Raw genomic sequence first — 25,954 nt, forward strand, 5'->3', positions numbered from 1 at the left:
TCCGACCTTGGAGCACAGAGGTTTGTTCTCACTGGAGCTCTGCCCACAGCACAGGGGATATTTACAGGACCGTGTTTCTGGGGGCGGGGGGAGACGGGACGACAGACAGGGGACATGAACTACACGACTCACTGCATGAAAGCTCCTGCTGGAACTTGCCTGCTCTCTATGGAACTCTGACGGCATCTCATAGAATGACTAAGCCATGAGAGAAGCTGCAAGTGGCACAAATCAAAGCCTCACGACTACATTCAGTCCAAGCCCTCACAACTGGTGACACTGCAGCTCTGCAGCTTGGGAGACACAGAAAGCAGCAGACAAGTAGCAAGACTGCGCGTTCTAACCTCAGGACAAAAAACTGGGCAGTTGCTGCTGCTTTGATTACATCAGGCATATCCTTGCAACAGTATTTTTTTTGTGAGTGCAGGACCCTGCAACCTACACGCATAGCCAGGACACCGCACTGCCTGTTTTACATAAACACAGGATAACCACTTTTCAGCACACTACCAAGTCTTCTGCAGCACCCACCAACACAGGCACCCACAGCAGGAGTATCCCTTGGCACTGGCTCAAACATAAAACTCGAACAGAGGAGCACTGCTTTCCTCTTTCCAAACAATCCAAGACTTTAAATCCATAGCGGCAGCAAAAGTTCAATGGCCTCAAACATAAACAAGGAGCATTCAAGGTATTCTAGGACACAGAATGGGAGACCAGATGGTTTTGCTGCTGCTTCCAACCATGCTGGGGTTTAGATGACATTAACCAAAAATGCCTAGTCCAGCCTTAGCACATGGAGACCTGTCCATTCGGGAGCTGTAAGGGCTAACAAGGACAGAAATACAGTAGATTCAGTGTTGGCCAAAAATGAAGGTAATCGCCATCATGATGGCTCAGAATCATTGCTCTTCACCCAAGTGCTCCTCACAGACAGCCTAGAAGGGTATTATTTTTAGAGATTACCAGGAAAATAATACTTCGGGTTACACCTCTCCTTATGTCCCAGACCTACAAGGAACAGTTTTTATACTGTGGTAGGCATTCATTTAATTTGAAGGAATCTTTCTTACAAGCTTTGATAGCTCCAAACTGAACTCCCCTGCAGCCAAGCAGCCCTTTTTCACAGGAGCTGGGAGGAGCAGCCCGCAGAGCAGTGGGTGTGGGGCAGCCAGCGGCCACCCCTGAGCCACGCCATCAGGTTTGCAGAGCTGGCACACCTGCCCAGCAAGATACTCCTCAGCACTTGCTCAGCTGAGTACACAATGCAGTAAAGCATGTTTGACCCTGGGATATTTAGCCCAGTAGCACAATGCCTCCTACACACAGAAGGAAACTCAAAATTCTGATGCTTACTGGTGGTGGGGGGAAAGCAGCTGTTATGACGGAAAACACACACGGGGTGTAACCTACAGCTTGGAAGGACTAATGCTCAATGCTGGCTTCCTAAGGCATAAAGGCATTAAGAAAGACCTGGAGACTTGCTGTGGAAATAGCTCAAATAAACTCATCTTCATACCTCTTCTGATCTGGTGGCAGGCCTGGAGACTCCTGGCTCTCTCAGAAGATTTGGAAGAGTTAACACATCACCCTCCCTGTACCAGGACAAGAAGCTGGAAGTAGAAATTTTGACAGAACATGGACACAAAAGAGGAAAAAACATTCACACAAAGGAGAAAAAAATGGAGCCAGCTTTTGGTACTGTCCATGTTGCTCAGGTATGGGAGCTCAGACAGAAACCAGCCATTAACAGATAGCATCTAAGTGCCTTGAGACTTCTTGGAAAAAATATTTTCACTGGGCATTGAGTAAAATAACACAACGCAAGAGAGAAGGATTATGATACAGAAATGAACAAGAGAGTCTGGACCACATGTTTAAAACCAAGACCTTCACTGGACCTCTAAAATTTCCTTCACAGTTCTGCAAAAGTCCTGTCCAAGTAAGGTTCTGAAGCAACAATCCCTCTACATGGTATATAGAGACTCCACCAACTGCTTGTGTTACACCCGAGTTTGCCAGCATTTGTGCTTCTGCGCTGTTGTAGACAGGCACAAAATTGTGTTCCCAAACCTGCAGGTGCCTTTTTTTTTTTTAAGACCATGAGAAGCCCTTTTAAAGAAGAAGCTCTTGGGGAATGGGAAAGAAAGAAGCTGTAATCAAGTATCTCCTCCCTCCTCAATCTGCATGAACTCTGCATAGAAGACTGAACCTTTCAAACATGACAATAAAATCTCACATCAGCTTCACAGGGAACATGAAGAGTTCTCTGAAAATCAATGAGTAGCTTGTACCTATTTCAAACAAAAATCATGTAGATTGTTGGGAATGTTTTTGGAGTTTTCCATATGTGCACATATGTACAACACACGATTAAACAAATAAGTTCTGTCTTTCTTCACAAATCAAGGCAGAACTTAGCTGAATATGACCAAACTTGGAAAGAATGAGAGAATGCATGAATATAGCCATACACAAGGCTAGCACATGCATAACTACAGCAAAATATACAGGTTTGCCTAATACTTGTGTGGAGACAAGGAGAGTACATTGGTTTCAGTGAAAGCACACACTAACATGTGAAGGAATTTCATGTCTGGTATTTACTCTACCTGGTATATTTTATAGGTATCTATAAAAAAGTAAGGATAGGCAGGATGCTTCTGAGTCCCGCTGTTACAGACACTCTCACATGGAAATCCCACATGGAGGCAGGAAGCCCCCCCACTTTCGGGGTCTCTATCTGCTGCCTTGAGCAAGTACCTGAAAGCTGGCACCACCTAACTGTGGAGGCAACAACCTCTGCCAAAGGGCGGGGAGGGCACTGAACAGCATTGGTAGGTACAGTAGGTGTTGGAAGGGTTGAAAAGTTCTTCAGGCCAGCCGTGGGGCAAGAAGGGGGCTCACCGGCGGTCCTAACATGCATCTTCCCTCACAATGGCCAAGCGTTTGCTCAGGAAGGTAGGAACCAGGCCCCTCTGGGGGCAGAGCCCTTCACCTTCCCCAGGGGAGGCAGGGTGCTCTGCGCCCTCGTCCTGCTCTTGCCCCTGAAGTGCCCCAGACCCATCCTGCCTGAGGAGGGGTGGCCAACACTGGCAGCTTCCCTCCTTCCTTTTGCTCTTTTTTGGCAGGGAAACTCTTAAACAAACAACCGAAGAAACACTGAGGATTTAAGTAAACAGACCAAGATTTATCTGACAGGCAGACCGAGCCTTTCCCTGCCCCCTTCCCTTCCCACAGGGCAGGGTGCTGCCTTGCGCGCTCGCCGTGCTGCCAGCTACCAACATCTGCCCCGAGCCCTTACCATCACCAGCAGCCCCCAGGACCCTGCCATGATCCCAGCCCACAGCCAAGCTCTGCCTGAACATCAGAGCCCTATAATCTGAGATATTAAAGAGGATAAAACAAACCCATTCGTCTGCAGCCAAGGTAGAGAGCCCCTCACAGGGAAGTGAGCTCATTCATCCAGCTACCAGGCACGAGCCCTGCAAGACCCATCTCAGCCAAAGCCATTTGTGCCAACAAGAAGGAAGGGCAGCAGCTCTGGTCTGTGGCTGGAGGCAGCTCCGTACCCACCTGCCTGCATCTTCCTCCGAGGCTGGTGACACAGCCACCAGCACAGAGACAGTTCCCGGCAGCCCCTCTGCAGACCTGCCCACTGCAGGGGCATTCGTTGCGCTTCTCCTTTACATGAATTAGCAGAGTCTGTCTGCGGATTTGAGAGTCAGGGAGAAGGAGGTAAGGAACAGGTGCAACAGTGTGATGTTTCAGTTTCAGCCAAAACATCAGTTGGCACCTAGCTCATTCTGGGGGACAGAAGAGACCACAAAGCAAGAGGGAAACCCAACCTCCATCTCACACTCAAAACTTGCTGACTGCTGCAGTGGAAGCGTTGATATTACTGTAAAGCAACGCACAGATAGAAAACCACAGAAGTAAGCAGGCAAATATTCAGAGGTGTAATCTATTGTTGATGCTGTAAGAGGGCAGGAAGCAAAAGAATAGTTCATCTCCATAGGAAAGCTGCAGCAATTTAGCAGACAGTCTTTTCTGCACGCACGTATCAGCTGAAACTGTTTAAGTAAAGCAAATCTGTTCAAAGAGACGGAAAAATGTCCACCCAAGAATTTGCTATGGTTTAATTAAATCAGTTAAAGAAATTAAAGAGGTGTTACTCTAGCTCCACACAGATACACCTCAGCACTAGCTTACAGAAGCAGAGAGATAAAGTTGGGAGCAACTTGTTCCTGAAGGGTCAGAAAGAAAAAGGAAAGAGCATTAGGCAACAGGAGACAGGCATGACGGAAGACTGGAAAACCAAGGATGCTGTACAAAACAGACATGCCAAGCAGACAAAGTGACTGAGAGACAGACAAGCAGGCTGGCAAAGTGACAGACACAAGAAGAAAAAAGCCAGTTGTACTTCTAGACTCTGAATCAGCCCTATCCAGCCAATCACCTTCTCTCTCTGGAGGCACCATCATAAAGAAAAGCAAGTATTTTACCTAAATCAGAAAAAACCCACAATGTTAAACCCCACCCCCACCGCCATGCCCCTCTTCAGGCACATCTTGTAGCCAGTATCATAAAACAGCTCTCATTATTTGCGTGAATATAGAAGAAAAAAAAGTCCTGAAGGGTTAAATCCTTCAGCAGACGCAGAAAAGAAAGGCTTGGTGGGGAAAAAAGGGGTGTTCTGCTAAGATGCTCCATATTCTAAGTAACCCCTGCGCAGTCCTTGCAAAGCATTTAGGGAGATTTTTAGTCTGAAAGACACTTTACAAAAATAAATTGTAATTGAGTTTAATAATCTTCCCCTTTTCAGAAAGGGCCTGACAGATGCTGCCTAGTGCTCACTTCTGCCCCATTTCAAATATTTTTACCTTATTTGGATGAAATATATTATTTTTCTAATGAAAGGAGGTTGGTTGTTTTTTTTTTTCCAAAGAGTTGGTTTTCCCTTCGTCCAGCTGGTGCCTTTATTAGGTTAGTACTTGCTCCCTTTTGGGGATGAGATTTTTATTTTTTTTTTTCCCTGGGCTGGAAGAGATCATGCCAGCCCCTCAATCTACAAGTGCGCAGTTCAGAGCTTGTACTGCACAGCAAGTGGAGCAGCCACCTTCCCTCTTCCCTGGTACCCCGAAATTCACCTTAGGTACAGTTCCATTATTTTATTTCATTTTTTGAGAGCATACATAGTGGCAAGAGCCTTTCACCAGCATAAGAGGTAGACAGAGCTCTAAAGGTGCCTAAAGAGGCTGACTCATGAAGAAGCAGCACAGTGTGGGGATAAGATGATGAAGGAAAAAACTAGCAGCTCTCTGCTCTGCCCCTAGGTAAATAATTTCCTATGTTTCACCTCCCAGCATCCTTTCATTTATGTTTTCAGTCCCTGGAGGCCAAGCCCCTTGCTTGCTTCCTACTTGCATACCACCCAATGGTATGAGAGGTCAAGTCCGGGCTGGAAAACTCTCAGCTCAAGCTTAACATCAGTTTTTAGCGTGTGGGGTCACCAACACATACAACTTGTGCTTAACATAGAGCATCATCACACAGAAGGGACCTTCCAAAGCTTCCTGTTGCCAAAGCCCTTGGGAAACACATTCCTGGTCCACACCCTGCTGGGTGTACAGGGTCTAGTCAAGCACAGAGTCCTTGACTCTAACACAACAGGTTTGCCACAAAAACCTGCTCTGGACTTGCTGTCTAGCCTCTGTTTTCCCCAAGCATCACACAGAGAGTGAGGAAGGTTGGATAGATGGTCAGAAGACACCTCTTCACCCTTTCCTACTTCATCACATTTTTGAGTTTCCCCCATTTCTCCTGCAGCTATTGAAAAGGGAGCTTTTATATCCTCAGATTACTGGAAAGCACCAGCCTGATAATGTTTCCTCTAGGAGAGCAAACGCTCACAGGGTTTCACTGAACTGGGCTCAGATGACACTGTTCAGAGGCAGCTCCCTTCACCTGCTTTCCACAGGCTATCAAGGACCTTTGGAAACCACGTTACAAAGCCACTCAACTCACCAGCCCCAGCCTTGTTAGTTGTCTTCCTGTGGCAAAACAAAGGCTGATTACACAGTAAAACAGAGCAGATTACACAGTAAAATAGAGTACTTGAACAAGCCAGACGGTGGGAAACTGCTGCTGCTGCTTTCCTGTTCCACATAAAAAAGGTTCGCTCCATGGTCATCTTTCAGCTACTAAGATGCCATTCTCAGTGCCTACTGGCCAGTGGGCTAAGCATTTCACAGGGCAGCTGATCTAAGAAGTTTGTTTCTAGAAAAAAAAGTAAAAAAAAAAATAATAATTACAAATTAGTTGTCAGACCACATGGTTCATAAGGACCAAAATATTTGCCCTGCAACTGCGCTGGAAGGATGAGGAACACAAGATAGAAGAATAAAACCCGTGATTCACAACAATACCTGCTGGTAAGAAGTTCTGGCTTCTTCCAAATTATCTGCTGGTGGGTTGGATTTCTTCAACAAAGTTCACAAACAGCCCATCAGCAGCCAGAGGCCCAGACTGAGATTTTTTTTTTTTTTTGAGCAACAGTGGAGTTCTCTGGGATTTATCAAGTTGGGGAAAGGAAAAACTGTGACCTATTGAAACGGTAAAGGTTGTAAGAAGCAAAAACTAAGGGAGAGAAAAGGGTAGTTGAAGAAAACTGCCTTTTACTCTGCACCAGAAATCCTGAGGTAAATGCATTGAACACTGGCAACATGGAGGAAAAGGGGGAAAAAAATTAACCCGCAGGGATGCTTGTACTGTAAACCTCGTAAGTCACTCTGCAAGGCACATACCTCAGCAACATATTTTCCACATTTCACCAACTGCTGTTGTCCAGGCACTTTCTATTTTCAAAACCTTCTATGTATATGAAATGTACACAGGCAGGACAATACTTTTTCATCATATCCCTGCGTTCAGTCGTGTTTTCTTTTCACAAGGATTCTTGGCTTGGAGAAACGAAAAGTGCCATCTCTTCAGAAAAGCCTTTCCTTTTAAACACTTTCAAATTTGCCCTGTTTTAGCTAAACGTGACGTTCTTTGTGAACGTTAAACAGTGGAGAGAGAGATGAGAGGAGAGGGAGAGAGAGAGAGAGACACACACACACACACACACACACTCACTCCTGGCCAAGATATTCGTCCATTTAAGGAATGAGAAATCACCACATTCAGCAGCAGGTCTAAATACAGTAATATGAAGGTCCCTTTCGCTCCCCCTGAGCAGGAAAATGTCACTGTGTACCAGACACCCAAATACTCAGGAATCAAGTAAATCCCTCATTTTTAAGAAGGGAGCCAAATACTCCTGTTGAGCAAAGCTGGGGCTGCAGTAGCTGCGAATTACTCGCCGAACGCCATTTCTTTCCATGGCTTCTGTGCTGACCGGGCACGGTGACATCAGTCACGGGACAGGGCACAGCATTCCCGGCTGCCAGATAAGCCCCAGGGGCCGTGGGATATCTCACAGGCTGCCTTCAGCACCTCCTGCCGCCGGGGTGGAAAGGCCCCGGGATGCGGCATTCTGCACCCTGCAGAGCCTCCTGCTGGGAGGAAACCAACCAGGAAGTGGAACCTGCTGGACGATGGATCCATCTCAACCTCTGCGACGTCGGAGAGGAGCTGGCATTACAGTCGTGTTGGAGCCATTTATGTTGAACTTACATTGCACTTACACATTCTCTACACTGCCTCCTGCTGAGAGAACCGAGTATTGGAGCAGTCAGAAAATCACCCATAAATGTCATTCAGGAAACATTTTATAAGGACTGAATTTCTGTAATAGTCCCTTTTCCCTTCCTTTACCACCCATATTTCTCCCCAAAATAAGAGCCACAGTAATCCAGTAAAAGCCTGATGTTAAATAGTGGTAACTCATATTTATTACAATTATATACAATCGTATTTTATATTTGAAATCTATACATGATCACACAGACGAGCACACTTGCTTGGTGAGGACAGTGAGACTCAGTTGTTACAAGAACTGCTCTGCTAAGAGGCTCTGATGCAGTGAATAATATAATTGGACACCACCATTTTACCAGCTGAGAACACAATGCTGCAAATGCGAGGTTTCAAAATTCACTGTTTTAATTTGTGTATAGCTCCAATGGGGCAAAAGAAGGCTGGACTGCACAAGGAGGGCCAGTGGTTAAGCTCAGAGTTGGAACTGTTCTTTCTTCTGCAAAGACTGCTCTGCTGTAGCAGGTGCCTGTCACTGGGTAGGTACAGCTTTCAGCCTGATCATTTAAGGTAGGTTTTCTTCTCGCTTAGGGAGAAAAACAGGCTACACACCATTGCAAAGATTCAGAATTAACCGCTTATTTCAGCATCTGATATCACCTCATTCATTCTTTCATTCAGGATAGCTATAAATAAAATGTAAGATGTCAAAAACTGATGTGAGCTCCTTGTCTTTGGAGGAGAAAGGGTAATAACTGGGATGAGTGGAGTCAACTTCTTCTAAACTTCTTTTACTGGGAAGCAATCAGTAACAAAGCCACCTGTTCTCACAGATTTTACTGTGGCCATGAAACCTGGACTTGGTCCCTAGCAAGAAGCCACTTTGATGTGTGTAAGCATGTGGGGTGGAAATAGTGTTCTTTGGACTCCACAGAAATGTAGTGGTTTTAGGTTCTAGGTACTTTGAGGAATTTGAGGCTTGGCTAAGGCTTGGAAGAGCCAAGACTGAGATCTGGTGAGGAACTCAGGGTTAAAATGTCCTATTTTTTTTTGGCAACAGAGTATCAAGTAGTTTGAGAAATAAAATAGAGGGTTATTTTGGGAAACAGAAGTTGTTTGGGCCTTATGTGGGGATTAAAGGCTTGTGAAATCAAAGAACTCAGGACAGATTCGTTTCTGAAATTGGATAGAAGGACTGTAGGATGCAGCAAAGAAGCTGACTGTTTCAGGAGAACGGTGGTTTTTTTTGTAAGAGGACTTATTCTGTAGCAGTGGTGCATGGTAAGGCGATCGGTCTTCCAGCCTAGGCAGTGGCCCCAGCTCACGGGGAGAAGGTGGGTCTGGGAGGGGAGAAGAAGCCACTGCAACACTGCAAAGCCCTGTGGTGAAACAGGGCCCACTATGTTCACCGGGCAATCCTGACCCTGCTCAAGGTCCAACATGGGAGAATCACTGGACGGGATGGTGGCACTCCTCTCCACAAAATGGGAGAGGCACCGGGGACAGTGCAGGAGGCCGGGGAAGATGTACAGCAGCAGCAGCGGAAGCCAGGGGGCCTTAGTCAATCTCGTTCTCATTGCTGGCCCCCTCAGGTCTTCGTAGCTTTTCCACTTGCTCATTAATCTGACCATCCCCTCCTCGCCGGTCCTCAGTCTGGACACCCAGACATTCCTCCTCATCCACATGGCTAACATCATCATCCTCATCGTCCTCTTCCTCCTCTTCATTCCTTTTGGTTTCCCTTTTCTCCTCCTCACCCTGCACCTCCATCCGCACTTGGCTCTTGACATCAATCACGGCCTTGGTGCCCTCCTCGGTGCTCAGCAGATGGCAGCTGACCTTGGAGCCCTCAGGACTGTGGTTCTCCTTGACCGGTGACGAGGTGGTAGACTCGTTGCTGACAGGTGAGATGTCACTGCTGCTATTATGGTTGGCAACCACAGGGTTGGAGGGTGAGTTTGGCTTCACTGGGATCTGCCATGACGGGATCTTCGGAGCCGAAGGGGAGGGAGGGAACTGCCTCCTTGGGGGAGGGGAAGAGGGGAAGAAAAGGAGATAAAGGGGCTTTTGTTAAAAACAATGAGGGGTTATCATTAGAGAACGGTATTTGCACTGGGGAAGTCATGTAAAGCAGGACTGAAACTGCAAGTCTCCTTTGCCATAAATGAACAAAACCAAGGCCACATCATTTCTTCAGCCAGAATCTCAAAGTGCTTTACAAGCACCCAGTAACTGAGCTTGGAAAATATCATAGCTGGGCAATGTGAAGTACTAAAATGATCTGGTTTGGCCCATTTCACACAGTAAGCTAGCACTCAGGAATGCTGCCTGTGGAAAGACAGAGGTGTCTCCTATAAAACAATCACCAATTAATTGGTAAAGAAAATTCCCACTGGAACAAGAAGTCAGACACACCAAATCCTTGTGTGTGAGCCAAGGAATTTCAGCACCTGGCGCTCACCTCCTTTGTGATATTCAGCTGTTGTGTTCTGGCTCATTACAGTCCAGAGCCTATCTCCTAGTGCCAGTGTGCACTTCACATGTTTGGGCCAGATCCTGGCTGCCACAAACTGGTTCAGCTTCTCTGACTGGAATGGGGTCATACTAGCTTGACGCAGCTGGGAAAGGTGGCTGCTCTGTCCTCGAGCCCTTTCCAGGTAGGCTGCAAGGATTCGATAGCGTCAGGCTAATGCTCGGCCCTAACAGGAGAATCCAAGTACCAAACAGGACAAATCTAAGTGCAGCGGGGAGCACTGGTGCCCTCAGAAAGTCATTCATCATGAAGAGCAAAGCGAAAAAGCATGTCTGATCTAGTACTCCTCAGGCATCCTTGCTCATGTATGTGAAAAGCAGGAGTATGAAGAGGGATCAGACCAAGTCCTCACGCCCTTAGGGTGAGCTGGCTGGTGCCACGGACAAGACCAGAGCAGACAAAAAAGCTGGCTGCTCTCCTACAGTGAGAGCGCAAATGCAGCAGATTACATTTTCTCAGCCTGAACTAGGAACAGTAGTTGCTGTCACCTCCCTCTTCCCGCTGCCAACACCAGCCATCGAAGAACTCTGCTGATCTAACCTCCGACTCCTGTGAATGCAATAAGCTGATGCCTGCATTATTCAACCAGTGTCATAAACACAATCAGTAAATTCAGTCTGGAGACTTTCTTGGCTCTGGTGTTGCTGCTGCCTTTTCACTGCAGAAACATTTGCCTTTTTGTTGAAGAAAACCCCCAAAAAAGCTTTTTCCAAAAAGCACATCCCTCAGCTGCAAATTTCCCATTACTGAAAAGGTGTCATTAAGTAAATGCCTTTCCTCTCCATGATGGAGAGAATCCCAGAAAGCAAGGTTTTCCCCGCACAATAATCTGTTCACATGTTCCATCCATACCGGTTCAGGAGAAGTCCTTTTAACGAGTAGATCTCAGATTTCAATTCATTAATATTCTGTGACTCCAGAATCCAGTTGGTGGAAGTTGTGGCCTAGAAGATGAAAAAGAAGATATGAAGATCAAAGTATGAACTTGGAGATAGTTCCCAACTGTCAGTTTTTTTCTATGTTATCCTCCCTCTCCTTCCATCTGGATAAAGAAGGGTCCCCACAATAAAGAAGGATCTGAATGGATCCCCACGATGATCAGAAATAATAATTGTCTCAAGGTGCTAAGAGTATTCAAATATTTGCTTTCTGTTTGGGAGACTAATTAAACTTGGCTCCAACATATCAAGCACAACCACTGCTGAAACATCTCAAGTGGATCTTTCTTTTTCGATTAGGAGGAGGCCAGGTGAGAATTCAGGCAAAGCTAGGTCTATATAGGATGTTTTCCACCAGCATACCAGACAGAGAACAATACACAAAGAGACAAACTAAATCATCTGACACTGACTTAATGAATGATTTCAAGAGAAGAAGAACTAGAACTAGGATACAGTGAGACAGCAGGAGTTACACTGAAACAGGTCCTTTACTCTCTCCTATGACTGCCCTTAGCTGAGGCAACAGATTCAAATATTACACATTAAAAACTATTTTAAAACCATTTGTTTATTTCTCCTAAATCATGAAATAAAGAATCAATTATCTGGCACTCTGCGGTATTTAGAGGTGGGCTGATCAATTAGTGCTTCAAAGTTGCAAAGATTTTCCTTGCTAGATCTGAAGAATTAGAGTTATGCTTGAGTTACCAGACTGCGCCTCCAGGATCCAGCTGGACTAGGCACCATCTCTTGGCTATTTCGAGGCAATGAGTGCAGTTTGGTGGGGAAAGAGAATAACTCACGGAAGCATGGAACAGCTGCTGTCAGCACTGCATCAGAATTGATATGGGATATCAGGCAGAAATTAGAGTGAAGTATCAGCTGAGGAGAACATGCTGCAGATAATACTTTTGGCAATCTTTCCTTCAACCCTTTGGGAACTTGAGAAATGGGAGGAACATCCCGAAAGACACGTCATGGCCTATGGTAACCCCATCCTATCACTCCAGCAATTTCTGTAGCAATGGGCTGAGTATGGGACTGAAGAACACTCCTATCTAGCGCTTCCCACAGTCATTTCTGCTAAAAGCCATTAGGAATGAACCCATTTTTGAGCATCACTCCAGAGATACTCCTAATAAATTCCTTGACAATTGAAGTCAGGACTGGAATAACACAAAACTCCTCCACAGCAGTTCCTACTTGATGTAGCCAGACGTGGTTGTTCCTACTTATTCTTTAAACAGACTTCAGCTAATGCTGAGTAACCCGGAGCACCTTCACAGCCAGCACTTCTCACAGCGACTTCTGGGCTGTGAACCCAGTGAGCTGGGAGAGGCTCAGTCTGTAGTAGCTGCGATATACACAGATGCGTTCCCTTGGGATTCACACTCCCAGCCCTCAGACAGCAAGAATCCAGGAGCCACTGTTCTGGCTTTCCAAGACCTTGAAAGCTACAGCAGCACATTAACAAGGGAGTGATTTCCACCCACTGGCCTGCAAAGGACTCAAATTTCCAAAACACATATGGTGCCAGATGCCTAGGATTTAGAAATAAAATCTGACATCTGGGGCTTTTTAGCAAGTCTCTTTAAAAAACAGTTGTAGAAAATTCAAGCCTTGAATTTTTATGTACGTTTTTTAATTACTTAAAGTCCCTCTTTTTAATTTTTTACAGCATGCCAGTAGGAGTTTGAAAAGCAGATATAAAAACTTACATTACAGCTGAGAAAACACAGCTTTTATTCTTTGGTTTGTGGGGTTGCCCAAGTTTTTCTTTGTACACATGAGGTTTAGATATCATAACAATGTGTGCTACCATTTCAGTGCAGGGGGCAGAGAAGGGGGAGGAAAAACTTCGTCAAGACTCTCTAAACCACCAAGACTCTTATGCCCTTTTTCCTTCTTAAAGCTCAACATGTGGTCTTAATCTTAACACTTAAGACCTGAAAACAGTTTTCCAATTTCCGGACTGGCTCCAGGCCACTGACAGGCCACAGTTCCCAAGGAAAATTGAAGCAGACTGTTGTGACCATAAACTGGCTTTCATGGTTGGGTTTACAGCTGTGCCACTGAGGGATTCCTACTGTACAGCGTGCACAGCACAGAGTCAGCTGTGGCCCACCACCTACACACCACCAAAGGCTTTGTACAAGATTAAAGTACAGGTAAGGGGAGAAGACAACTGTTTGTACTATAGGTAAAAGACTAGAAGCACTGTCTAAGGGATTTCACAGGGAAAAAAAAAAACCTTTGCCTGTACAGAGAATTCTGAAAGAGGACTGGGCCCTGAATAAGCACAAGCTTGGGAGTGAAAGGAAGGCTTCATGTCTCTGTGACTGGTTCGGATCCATCCCACCTCACATGTAACCAACACGGGCCAGCTGATAGCATGCTTAGGCCAACGGCTGCAAAGTACTTTGGAGAGAAGAGCACTGATTCTCATTGCCAGAAAGAAAACCAATTTTGGTTAAAAGTAGCAGTTTGTGTTATATATGTAACAATACAAACTAGCCAGAACTGATGGTTTTCTTGCCAGGGTCAAGTCAGGAGTCAAGGGGAAAGCACCACTGTGCATCACTCACGCGGTTGTCATGGGGCCACCTGTTACACTGAGATGACCAAGATCATTGAAACAAGAAATCAAGCAGTAAGAATGTTCAGCCATTACCTGGCCTGGGTCTGAACAAGTGACTTAAATACAGCACTTCAAGCGTGTGCTTGGCTGAACAAGATCAAGTCATTGTTTTGACAATGTATAAGTGTACAGGAGAAACACAAACCTCTAAAATTTACACATTACACACAGATAAAACTTCTGCACAGCTGGCCTTTACCTCTTTTGGTCAAGGGACTGACAGCACAATTATTTCATCTCAAATGCACTGCAGAAGATACAAAGCTGAGGTCTGAGGCCTCAGTCACACAGGCATATAGCATGCGAAGCTATAGAGCAAAGCCTTCTCAGATGTTAGATATATATCATTAAGTACCCAACTAATATCCAGTGCTTTAAACAGATCCCCTATGGAGAAGTCAGATGCAGAGAAACTGGCTGGCAATATGACAGAGCTGAAGGCTAGACTGTGAACCTAATAAGGTGCTTCCCACGTGCCCACAAAGGAAGCCATGCGTGTTCCAAAGAAGGTGGTGATGTTCTGAAAAATGAAGAGTTGGAAGTAGATACCTTAGAAGCAGCCAGCTCTTGGGTGAGCTCCTGGATTTTCTGTTGTTGCTGGATTAGCAGTTCTTGGACAGCTGCTAAAGTTGTCTGTAATTGAGTCACTGTGGGGAAAAAAGCAGGAGAGTGTTAAACGGAGATACATGTACACGCTCACACACGTCCTTCCTGCTGTCTAGCTACAAAGATGCCTCTATTTCTACTATATTTAATTTATCTACGCCCGCCTGCTCACTTTAATCCATGTGATTTATCTGCACTACGGGTAATCTACCTGCACTGCATCTAACCTCCAGTATTTCTAGTTTATCTTCCCATTGTATAGGTGTCTATAGCCCACAGTATATCCGTCCAAAACCTCTCCCTTCTAATTATATTGGTTTATGATTTGTACATCTCCCTGAACCTATACAATGTCTGTATCATTTATCTACCTTGGGCCTCAGGCAGGCAAACACTGGGGCTATCTCCAGTCTGGGAAGAGGCTGGTCTCAGGATTGACCTTACGGTATCATGAGAAATGACAGATGCTTTTCTTCTCACCCTCCATTAAAAAACGTAATTAGCATCCTCCTACTCTCAACCCACCAGCTCCGTCAACCCCAATATCTTTAACAAACTTACTGCTGAAAATCATACTTTTTGCCATCCCACCAGCTGAATATACTTTGCACTTTTTCCCTTTTATTTGAAGAGAACACCCTGTATTTCCCTCCTACACCCCAGCAGACACTGAAGAACTTCTGCTGGACTCCAGCTGTAGGAGAACTTTTCTACTTTGGTACTTTATCCAAAGCTTCCAGAGAGTAAACAAGCTGATAAAATAAAATTAAAAACTCTATTGGTGTGACAGGTAACAGCTAATCCAGACCATCATTAGGGCACCAGGTAATGAACAGACACCCTATAGAGTCAATAACAGAGAAGGTGGCTAAGGTCAGGGAGGCACAGTAATTACAGACTCCCCTGACCCTTCATCGGATTTTCAGATGGAAGGTGGGGGGAAAACACCAAAAAAAAGCCCCTGAAAACATCAGAGAAGCAGAAATTAAAAATGAACTTTACAGCCCTCCGAAAGGCTGTCATTTTATTCCCCTTATTAATATTCTGAGGTTGGGAGCCTTTCCGTAAAAACATAATTAATTGAGGCCGCGCCGACAGTAAACAAGCAATTTCAAATTAAACCGAAATGACGGCGGCTTCATTTGCAAATGTGAACAGATTCTCAGAGCAGATAAATGAAGTCACCACATAAAGTGGAGATGGAGGGAAAGAAAAGGGTGGGAGTCTTGGCAGAATGGAGGATACAGGGAGAAAGCTTTGAGGGGTGAGCTGATGGAGTCATTAATCTTTACCTGTCTGTGTCACGCTGCCACTCATCTCAGAAATGTTTGACTCAATTCTCTGAAGTTGTTTCCTGTCTTCTTTCCCTCCCATGATGAGAGGAAGTAGGTATTTCTGCACAGAGTACATATATTTTTTTAGGAAAGGCAAAGTGGTCTTTCTAATCTACCTGAAACATCCTCAAAACCCACCACCCAAACCTCAGCCATTACCACAAAGCCAGTGATCATTTATCCACATATCCGGATGAAAAAAGGGATTCCCTCTACAGTAGGTGTTAAAAGAAGGTGCAGAAGAGAAGATATGAACTCTGTGGTAACATTTTTGAGGGTGCTATAAACGAGCTCCTAACTCTATTTAAGGTTTCCTGGGCCAGCTCTCAGCCCAGAGAAACATCCATGATATACAGAGCACAAGTTCAGACGTTATGCTCTCGAATGGGGACACACTGCTACGTTGCAACATCTGAGCTAGATCCCCAAGGCAAGAAATGCGAAAGTGGGAAGAGGAGGAGGAGAAGGGCCCAAGAAAGGCCAGAGGAAGCACAAGCCAGGGAAGCACAGGCTGGAAAAGACCTTTGGAATCATCAAGTCCAACCACTAACCCTATGCTGCAAAGCTCACCCCTAAACCATATCCCCCACATCTAAAGGACCTTTAAACACCCCCAGGGATGGGGACTCAACCACCTCCCTGGGTAGCCTGTTCCCATGTCTGACCACTCTTTCTGTGAAAAAATTTTCCTAGTGTCCAGTCTAAATCCACTCTGGGGGAAAGAGGTATTATAAATTCAGTGACATGGTACACAGCCACAACATCTACCTCAACTGGCCCTCGCAGAGGATGGACTTCCAACATTCTGATTGGTCAAAGAAGATTCTTTCCTATCCATGGTGCAGGATCACCACTGGGCAAATCATTAGACTGGGGCTATGACAATAATGTCAACTGGCCAATGCTAGGAGAATCCCTTTACTGAACTGTCCTCCGTTTCTCCAACTTAAAAGAATCCTAAATACATATACACAGTGAAAATGACCTTGTTTCTTGAAGTTTGAGATCCACATTTTGTTTGCTTGCCACATTTTGACTCCGCTTTCTCATGTTAAGCGTCTACATTTCTCAAACGTACCACTGGCAGTGCCAGCAAGAACAGGGATCCTTCCCCATCTCGGAACCAACGTGATCACACGGTATAACACCTTCTCTCAGAGCACAGTATAAGAGGAGTGAGGGAGATTACCTTGTAGAGCTGGTGGAATCCAAAGGCAATTCCCGCCATTATGATAGCCAAAGCGCCGTAATCTCGCCATCTGGAGCCCGGTGGACCTAAAAGCCAAAATCAAGAAATAATCATAGTCGGAACTGCAGGTGAGAACAGTTTTATACACTCACTTTATCAGAGAAAACAGCAATGAGTAAACGCCAGTTCTGCTGTTTCTCAGCAGGCACAGATTTACTGAGCAGGGGGCATGAAGGCGCTGGTAGCCCCTCAGGTAGAGCGTGCAGGCTTCTGGCCCTAGGACAGGGAAACAACTGTCCGGACCTCTAGCGCTGACACTGGCCTTGCACAAAGTGTCAAAGGGAGACAAATCACAGCAGCAATTAAAAAAGTTCCATCGAGCTGTTTTGCCCTGCTCTTTCCTTGCAGAAGGTACTCGGAACCCTACTGCACTTTCCCCAGATAACTGTCTGTGGTGTTAGTACCAGCTAAGGTTAACTCATTACTTGAATACCAATTGTTCTCCACTATCATAATTTTTGAGAATGGGGACAGAGTCAGAGACCCAGAAGAGCACAGAAAAAAAGAAAGAAGCAAGTGTTTTGAGAAAGGAGAGAAATCTATCAGGGGTTTATGAACACCGTGTCAGCAATTAAAGACCATTTCAATATGGAAGGATCCAGTGTCTTTCAAGCCTGAGTTACGAATAGGGACCAAAGCACACATAAATAGCAGAGAAAAAATAGGCAATTAAGTATCTACAGAGAGAGGTAAAGAAGTAGATAAAGCTTGAGATATTTAACACACAATTCTGCACAGGAGCTTATAGACTCCACAGAGGAAAGCAAAGCTATGGTATGCTCTGCTCCTTCAAGCAGAATCAGAAGATACCTGTAGTTTTCCACCAGCTTTATCCTTTCACCTCCCTCGCAGTTTCCTTAACGAATCTTGCACTGCCCCCGGTTTTCTTCAATAATAAAGAGGATGTGGTGCAATCTTTCCTAAAGTTCAGTGGCAGGATGTGGGCAGAACTGATGAGGTGGAGGCCGGTGTACAGTCTCCCAACAGACAGATTCAAATCTACATGTGCCCCACAATGTCTCGGAAATACATTCTCCAAAATTTCAATTTAGGCATTCGAAGGGAAGCTTGACTGTCTAAAATGGCTGGAAACTTGTCTCCTTTCTGCTTTGCTCACCTATCGCCGTTTTTCCTGTTGCTGAGATTTTCTGCAGGCATTTCATTGCAAGGGTTACTCCTAATGCCAGCCCTCAGGCTCTACAGACAGGCAATGACTCTCAAATTCTGGCACTCAGAGCTTCTTGCTACCTTTTAGGACACAGATCCTCAAATTATCTACTGGCTAGAAACCCAAACAAATTAAAGCAGCTCTGTCAGAATTGGCGAAAAGTGTCACCAGCAGTATTTTGGGTTGCTGCAGTTGCAGTTTTGGAGCTTAGGCACATGATGAAATTATCATAACTTTTTAACTTAATGAGTTAACACACGTCAGCTAAGCTGCAGTAACTGGCTGTGTACATGTCAGGATTTAAAATGATCTCTGGCTAATCTTGCTGCAAACCCCAGTCCCCCATCCCACTTTCCCCTCGTCACTCTGCTCCCACTGACATTTCTGGCACCTGAAGTCTCTTGGTTGTCCAGTTCTCTGCCCTGAACTTCGGACTAAAAGTATCCTTCTGTGACAACGCAACCCTATCCAGGCCAAACTGCCTATTGCAAAGGGTTAAGGCATCTCCGAGGGGCAGTGGGTCCCGCTGTGTCCCATCCACCGCACTTCCTGGCTTCTTGTTGACTTCCTGGCTTCTTGTTGGCTCTGCCTGACGACCTCCCAGCTGCGACCTCCCAGCTGCGGTGACCTCTGAGCAGAAGCGAGGACACCTGTAGGACCCCGTCTGCTTTGCCCCTTCACCTCACTCATCTCTCCCGCCATCCCTGTAATGCTCGAGCTAAGATCATTTTATTGCCCCCTGGTTTTCATTATTAATGAAAAGGGACCAGAATGATCTTTCCTAAAGTTCAGAGAGTCTATAAAGACAAGAAGCTGAAATGCCATTTTACTCGTTTTAGAGATGTGTGAAATAATTCTGTCTTGTGGAAAAAAAAAGCGAAGGGGGTGGAGAGGAAAAGTGAGTGAGTGAGGGACGCAGTAAAGGCTCTGCATTGACCACGTCAACTTTACAACGTTACGAAAAATGTCACGGCTCTGCCTAAAATCCACATTCAACCCTCCTTTTCCTCTGCAACACTCTAATCTAAAACGTGGGCTGCAGAGGGTTAGAAGTCTCCCAGTTGTAACCTCCGTGCTCACACTGACTTCTTTGCATATTCTCAATCTACCATCTTGTAAAACTGCAATAAAATTCAGCAAAAGTGAAAAAGCACTAATAGCTCAGTTACTCTTCTGTTTAGGCACTAGGGAAGTAACAACCTGTTCTGCACGGGAGACCCTCAAAAGGCAAACAGAAGGGTCACAGAGATTTTCTCCAGCTGTAAGTCTGTGTTTTCTGTAAGTGTATTTAATTTTCACAGCAGCAACTGTAAACTGCACTTCCAGAGTAAATACTGTTTTTAAGATCCTCATTCATCTTAGAAATTAACTTTCGTGCCATCAATTAATTAGGCTTTGTGCACCCAAGTAAGGTCAGCCTCACTAGTATCCATGCTGAAAACTGTAGAAACTGAGAGTGGAAGAGGTAATTTTCCAAGTGCAAAGAGTGAACCCATGGGAAGGAGCTGGGGAGAAAAAATGTTTGGATTCTAGTTACCATTTTTAATTGTAAGAGAAAACAGTCTATATTCGACAGCCTCCCACATAATGAAGACACAGGGGTGGGAGAAGAAGATCCAAATGGCAAGAAAAACAGTCACTGGAGCTGATATTTAAGCAGGTGTAAAATCTGCACAAAACCCCATAAACAGAGACCATAAGTACCATGGGGAAGAACAGACAATACCTGGGTGATAAGCGTGCAGCTTTGCACACCTTGCTCAGAAACTCCCCTGAGTTTGCTTGTAATTATAGGGGCTAGAAAGGTTAAAAAAAAAAATATAAACCCAATTAATCATTTAAATATTTAAAGTCAGATTTTTGTCCTCACCGCTGGATTAGTATATTTCTTAACGCCAACAGCAGACAGCCCTGGTTTTTTACTGGGGGTTCATTTTAGAGCATGTTTAAACTAGTCAGATTGAGTGATGCTTCTAGCAACTAATCGCATGTCAAATAAAAGATATTTTATGTAATAAATTACTGCTACAAGTAATTCAAATGTCATTTATCAGTTTTATTATCAGTCAGGCAAAGTCTTGTTTCTCTATATTAATCAAATTCAAGCTTTTTTTAAGCTTTTTTTTAAACCAGTTTTGACACCTCTTGGCAAAAGTACAAACTGGAGGGAAGGAATTACTCCTCCAGAACAGGAGCAGAAACAGCAAAGATGGTGTTGAGCTAAAACACTGTGTCTAGAAACTTAATTCTTGTCTCTTCCTTCCAAAAGTTATTATTTCTCTTAAAACAAACCCAGGAGGAGTGCGGCGTACAAGAACTATGCTACTCTGAAGGCTTACAAATACATTTCTTGCCCATTAACTCTTCAAGAAAATGAAAGTGCTTACACAGGTAGCAGCTATTTCCCACAAACCATTAATAGCTACCCTAGCAGTTCACTTGGTACAAAAGGAGGTACTGAAGTGGTATGCATTACTGCCTGCAATATTAAAAATCAGAACTGAGTTGACAACTGCAGGAGATCAAGCAAGTCGAATCAGAAGGTGTGTACCGGATTTATTGCTCTGCCTCACAAGAGTGGACATCTCACGCCGGAGTGGCTGGCAAGAACATCAACTCAGCTGTTTGCTCCATTCCAAAAAAAACTTGAGATGGTTCTGAAGGCATCCTGAACCTCCATACTTGTAACCCATAGTTTTAATGTAACTTATAAACATGAAGCAGCAACAACTTGTGGAGAAGGGGGACAAAGAGAAAGGAGGTTTCTCAGGACACTAGCCACTGCTTTGCAGCACAGTGCCCTCCTCAACTGTTTGTCCTTTTTGCTCTCTGGGGAGTAATTCTTCATCTCTAGTTTTGTGATTTCATGTAGAGATGTCAAAACTACTCAAAAAAACCCCCAAAACAACTTAAAAAGACCCAAAAATATCAAATGCAAAGTGGTTCACAGTCTTCAGGCTCTAACTCTGGCAGATCCGATGCTGCTCACAAGAAGCTCAGAGGTGCTCTTTGAGGAAGGCAGATGTAGCTCACAATCATTTTCAAAACAAGCTCTTCCAGTATGAGTTGTTCCTGTCAAGGAGTCAACTTACAGGTTCTACAGTCTCTCTCACTAGTCCTTTACATAACTTCAACCCTGAGGGATTCCAACACTAGTGTCATGAATACTCTGTAAGAAGACAAGGGTAACAGATAGAAAAACTAGTATCTATCTTTTTCTGTACATGACAACCATTGACAAATCTGTGAAAGACAAACAGACTTTGTAAACCGTCACAGAAAAAACTGTCCCGGAGCAGATTTGGACCAATTCAGAAATGCTCACTATAGGATTAGTGTCTAACTGAGGAAATAACCTACAGCAAATAAGGCACCTTGAAGAGCACTGAGCCATGGCACAGCCTTGTCCATTAGCTCTAGAGAAAGGCACGTATTCTTTTTGCAGTCCTGATACCATGCAAAGCACTTAACAGGAAAACACCAAGATGGATCCGTCACTAACACCACCAGTACTACACCAGTCAAGGACTACAATAGGGCACAGAAAACACGTAAACAAAACAAACATTTTGGTCAAACGAATGCCATGTCTAGTTAGCTATTTATTCTTTTTATATATCAGTTTAGAGGTTAAGCTTCAACAGAAGGTGTACAAAGAAGGTGTACAATAGAGAGGGGAGGAACAATTGCTATTGTCACCATTTCTCTGATTTTGGGGGTTGCTACAAAGGACTAGCTCACAGGCAAAAGCTTTTAGTTTGAATTATTTAAAAAGTACCAATCAGATCACAAAGCTAGAGCACCAGTTTACAATTATAACTCCTACGAAAGCTTTGTTTTGGTAGTATTTTTATTCACTTTTGGTTTCTGAGCATTGCAGAATGATACTTTCAGACTTCTTTTTGGAGCTGTGATTTGGAACATTTGATGTTTAAATATTAGTAAAGATTATTACCCAGTTAGAAGAATTTGGGAGCTGGTGCTTTGAGGAAAGCCAAATAGGAAAAGGGAAAAAATAACCAGTGTTAAAGCTGGAAGGGTTAACAATAATGATCTTCCCTGCTAGCCCAGTCAGCAGAATTCAGTCCTAGAGCTCACGAGCACACCCAATACAACAGTCAGGCATATGCCAGCTCTGAACCCAACTCCATCATAAATGTATTTCTTCTCAAACCAAAGTATTTAAGAAAGCAAGTCTAGCATCATCTCTAGCAATAGCAAACCTATGCCATGAACTAATAAATACGGCCCTAAGTGGACTGTTGCACTGGTCGATATCTGACCTAGAGCTGTTCAGAAGCAGTATCAAAATCCTATTCTTGATACTTGGCAGGTAAGTGTAGTGATTTTCAAACTGCCAGACACACATGTGAGCTGAACAGCTTCTTTTGATGGATTTTTAATGGTGTGTACTTTGGTTTTTATTGTTTGGAGCTTAGATACTTTTTTGCGAGGTTTGTTTTAAAATGCAAATATATATGTAAATTTTGAGTCTACAGAGATTATATTGGGACTTCAGAAATTCTTTGAGAGTGTATTTTGTACACAAAACTCTACATTCACATCCACATAGTCTACGCAGAATTTCTGCTGTCACTCCTCAGATTATCTACGATTGAAGAGAGAAAGCTTGTTGAAATTAAGGATCTATATTAACTATTTATTATTATTTGTAACCTGACAGCACTCTTAAAACTCACTCATACTGGGACACACACAGGGGAAGTCACAGAGTAAGCCCTGAAGACCTCGTATGCCAGCTTGCTCTTCATGCTGACAATACGCTTCTTTCAAGTAAGTGTTCAAGGCATGAACTGTCAGAGTTCAAGGGGCATCTGGATGATGCTCTGAGTCATGTGGTTTAGTTTTAGGTAGCCCTGTGAGGAGCAGCGAGTTGGCCTCCTTATGTGTCATCTTATGTGTCCCTTCCAGTTCAGGATATTCTATGATTCTAGGAACTGATGGGTTGCCTGACTAGTTAAGAAAATAAATCCTCTATCTAAAATGCAAAACTTTGTGATGACGTCCCACAGTTCACTGAACAGAGATCACTGCTGCAATAACTAAAGATGTAGTAGTGTTGCACTTTCCACAGCATCTTCTGTCCAAGAATCTATCAGCTCTGTAACAGTTTAATGATTTAAATATTAGAAAACTCTACTGATGAAGGGAAGCATGATCTTAAATTTTAGAAGGAAAGACTGAGTCATGCATTGACTAAATGCTTTTTTGAAGTCCTTAGAGTGGATCAGAATCTAATTTATATTGACTATACACCTTTCAGGTCAAGAGGTGTCATAGGCTAGTCTGTACGATGTTTGTAGACACTGATCATTTGTATCTCGTTTTCCTTGTGTAACATGATCTTGTCACTGCCATGAACAACTCTGAAGTGCATTCCAAGCAAGACTTGGTGTCCGATTTTGATGAAGAGTACGGCACTAGATGAACTGAAATCTGGGATCACGCCGAGAAATCTGTGAAATTGCTGCCGAAATCACTGCTGAAAGCAACAGGACCAGATGTTTCTCAAAGCGTTACTTACTATGCACCACAGGGTGAGAGGGCTGAGTTGGCAGCAGCTGTGTCGAAGGACTGGGAGGCTGTGGCTCATCCGTGCTGGTGCCCGACTGCTGGAAAGCCAGGTCAACTTCTTCATCTGTCAGGCCTGGGGGAGCAGAGGAAATGAAATCAGTTTAGCACCTTTACCCACTTGATGCACGCATAATTAAATTCTCAAGCCAGGCAGAACCCTTTCAAGCTGCAAAGAATTTTGGCACTGACTTGAGCAGTAATGCCTCCCCAATTTTGGATTCACTGGAATGTCTCCCTCTCTCTTTCTCTGTTGCAATTTAACCTTAAGCGACAGAATATTAGCCTCAACGCTGCTTCCAAATGTGGCTCATTCAATTTCCTTAATTTATCCTTGAGTTTATTGCTGCTTTTGAAGTAGCTTTCTATTGCAATTCTCCATTCTTCCCCCGAAAAAAAGATACCATCAACTGCAAATGTGGCTCATTTTAATCTGTAATGGTGTAAAAAAAAAAAAGAGGGGAAAAAACTAACAATAATGCATGAAAACAGACAGGGAAACAAAAAACTAATTATTGGGTTAGACGACTAATTAGTCTAGATCGTTTCCGAAGACGGGAATAATTTGCTTTATTTTATGACAAATGCAGAAATAAAAAGAAAAAATCAGGACTGACTGTGATTAGTATGAATGGGACACAGAATGTAAGGAGGAAATAAAACTATAACAAAACAGATCAAAACAAGGCCAAGCCCAAACTTTCAGCTTAGTGTTGCCCCAGCCTATTGCTGCATGATTAGATTGCCCGAGGGCAGCCTGGGTTTTATTTCCCACAGAGCTGTAGTAACACTGCACACATGGTACACGTTGGTGCAGTCACTCCTGCCATCAGGAAATGCCAGGATGATCATCTGTAACTGGCCACAACATACGGAAAGGATTTGGCCAACAAGGGGGAAGAGAAATGCAGCTAAAGGATTCACGATGACCAACATCTGTGCAGAAGGAAGCACAGCTGGATTATTTTTTCCAACAAGAGAAAACATCCTCTAGAAAAAGAATGGCAACCGTGATGTGGGGTTGGACAGCTGTGTATTATTTGTTATGTTTCTCTCCTGCACAGAAGCCGACAGAAACCCAGTGTCTCTGCTATGAGAAACACGTGAAGGGATTCAGGATCTTTTACTACACATACGGCGTGTATGCAAAAACATTCAGAGAGGTCGAAACTGAGATCTAAGGAAAGAGATTTGGAAGAGAAGAGACAGAACACGTCATTCTCTGTTTTGTAGGGACTGTGCACAGTGAAGAAAATGGTGTGAATATGACAGAGAAAAAAACCAAGGAATACTTTATCTCCTCCAGTCAAACTCCATGAAGTATTGCTGGTAGATGAAACTCCTGAACTTCACCCTTCAAAACACTTACCTTTTTAACATTAAATGGAGACACAATATAGAAAATAGCCACTCTTCTGGGCACATTACCTAAGTTTTGAGAATTTTTTTCAGGATCTTAAACTTCACTACATGCTGGGGGTCTAGACAGAATAATCTGTAGCACAAACAGTACTGCCAGAAACAAACACACAAGCCTGTCTCAGAACTGTTACTCAATATCAAAAAGCACTAACACAGTGCTGCTGGTATTCGGAAAGCTTTATAACCATTAACAGATCTTTTCTCTATTCCTGTGAGTATGTGAGATTCTGTGAGCTCCGGTGAGACGCTATTCTATCTAATCTACAGTGCAGTTACTGATGCACAGAGAGGTCAGGTGATTTCTTTAACATAACAGAATATTGTCAGTGTCAGAAACTGTATTAGAAATGTGAAATTCTCGATCTCTGTTCCTTGTTACTTGTATCTGATACCAGCCTCAGGTAGTAAGGAACCAAATCCCCACATAACCGTATGGAACAAGACTTGGAGCGAGAGTAATAAAAGATACATGAACACAACGCAACCTACCGTTCTAGTCAGAAAAGCAATACTTATAGTGTCTAATTCATGTCAAAAAGCGAAGTCCTGATCAGAAAGAAACAGTTTTAACCAGCTCCTAATTATCCAATGGAGGAGAAAGAATAAACAGATGTCAACATTGTAGATCACTAGCAACTATGGAATTTCATAAAGACGAATACGCTAGCTGCTGGCTGCAAATGTGGCTCCCACTAGAAGAGGCATTTTATTCTATTCCCATGCGAAGATAGCATATCTGATAATATTGAACAATTAGAAACATACTGCCTCTC

At 44.0% G+C, this 25,954-nt stretch overlaps 1 protein-coding gene across 1 annotated transcript in view; it reads right to left on the reverse strand.

Moving 5' to 3' along the window:
* Window positions 1-8,781: 8,781 nt before the first annotated feature.
* PEX14 (peroxisomal biogenesis factor 14) overlaps window positions 8,782-25,954 on the reverse strand; it is a gene marked incomplete at its 5' end in the record, with an annotated part of 37,594 nt that continues 20,421 nt past the window's right edge. The window contains 6 exons of the mRNA XM_009864289.1: window positions 8,782-9,721; window positions 11,084-11,175; window positions 14,360-14,457; window positions 15,709-15,811; window positions 16,940-17,025; window positions 23,713-23,835. Coding sequence (XP_009862591.1) covers window positions 9,256-9,721; window positions 11,084-11,175; window positions 14,360-14,457; window positions 15,709-15,811; window positions 16,940-17,025; window positions 23,713-23,835 — 968 coding nt within the window. The remainder of the gene's footprint in view (window positions 9,722-11,083; window positions 11,176-14,359; window positions 14,458-15,708; window positions 15,812-16,939; window positions 17,026-23,712; window positions 23,836-25,954) is intronic.

The sequence above is a fragment of the Apaloderma vittatum genome, unplaced genomic scaffold (assembly GCF_000703405.1).
Source record: "Apaloderma vittatum isolate BGI_N311 unplaced genomic scaffold, ASM70340v1 scaffold35202, whole genome shotgun sequence".
Lineage (NCBI taxonomy): Eukaryota > Metazoa > Chordata > Aves > Trogoniformes > Trogonidae > Apaloderma > Apaloderma vittatum.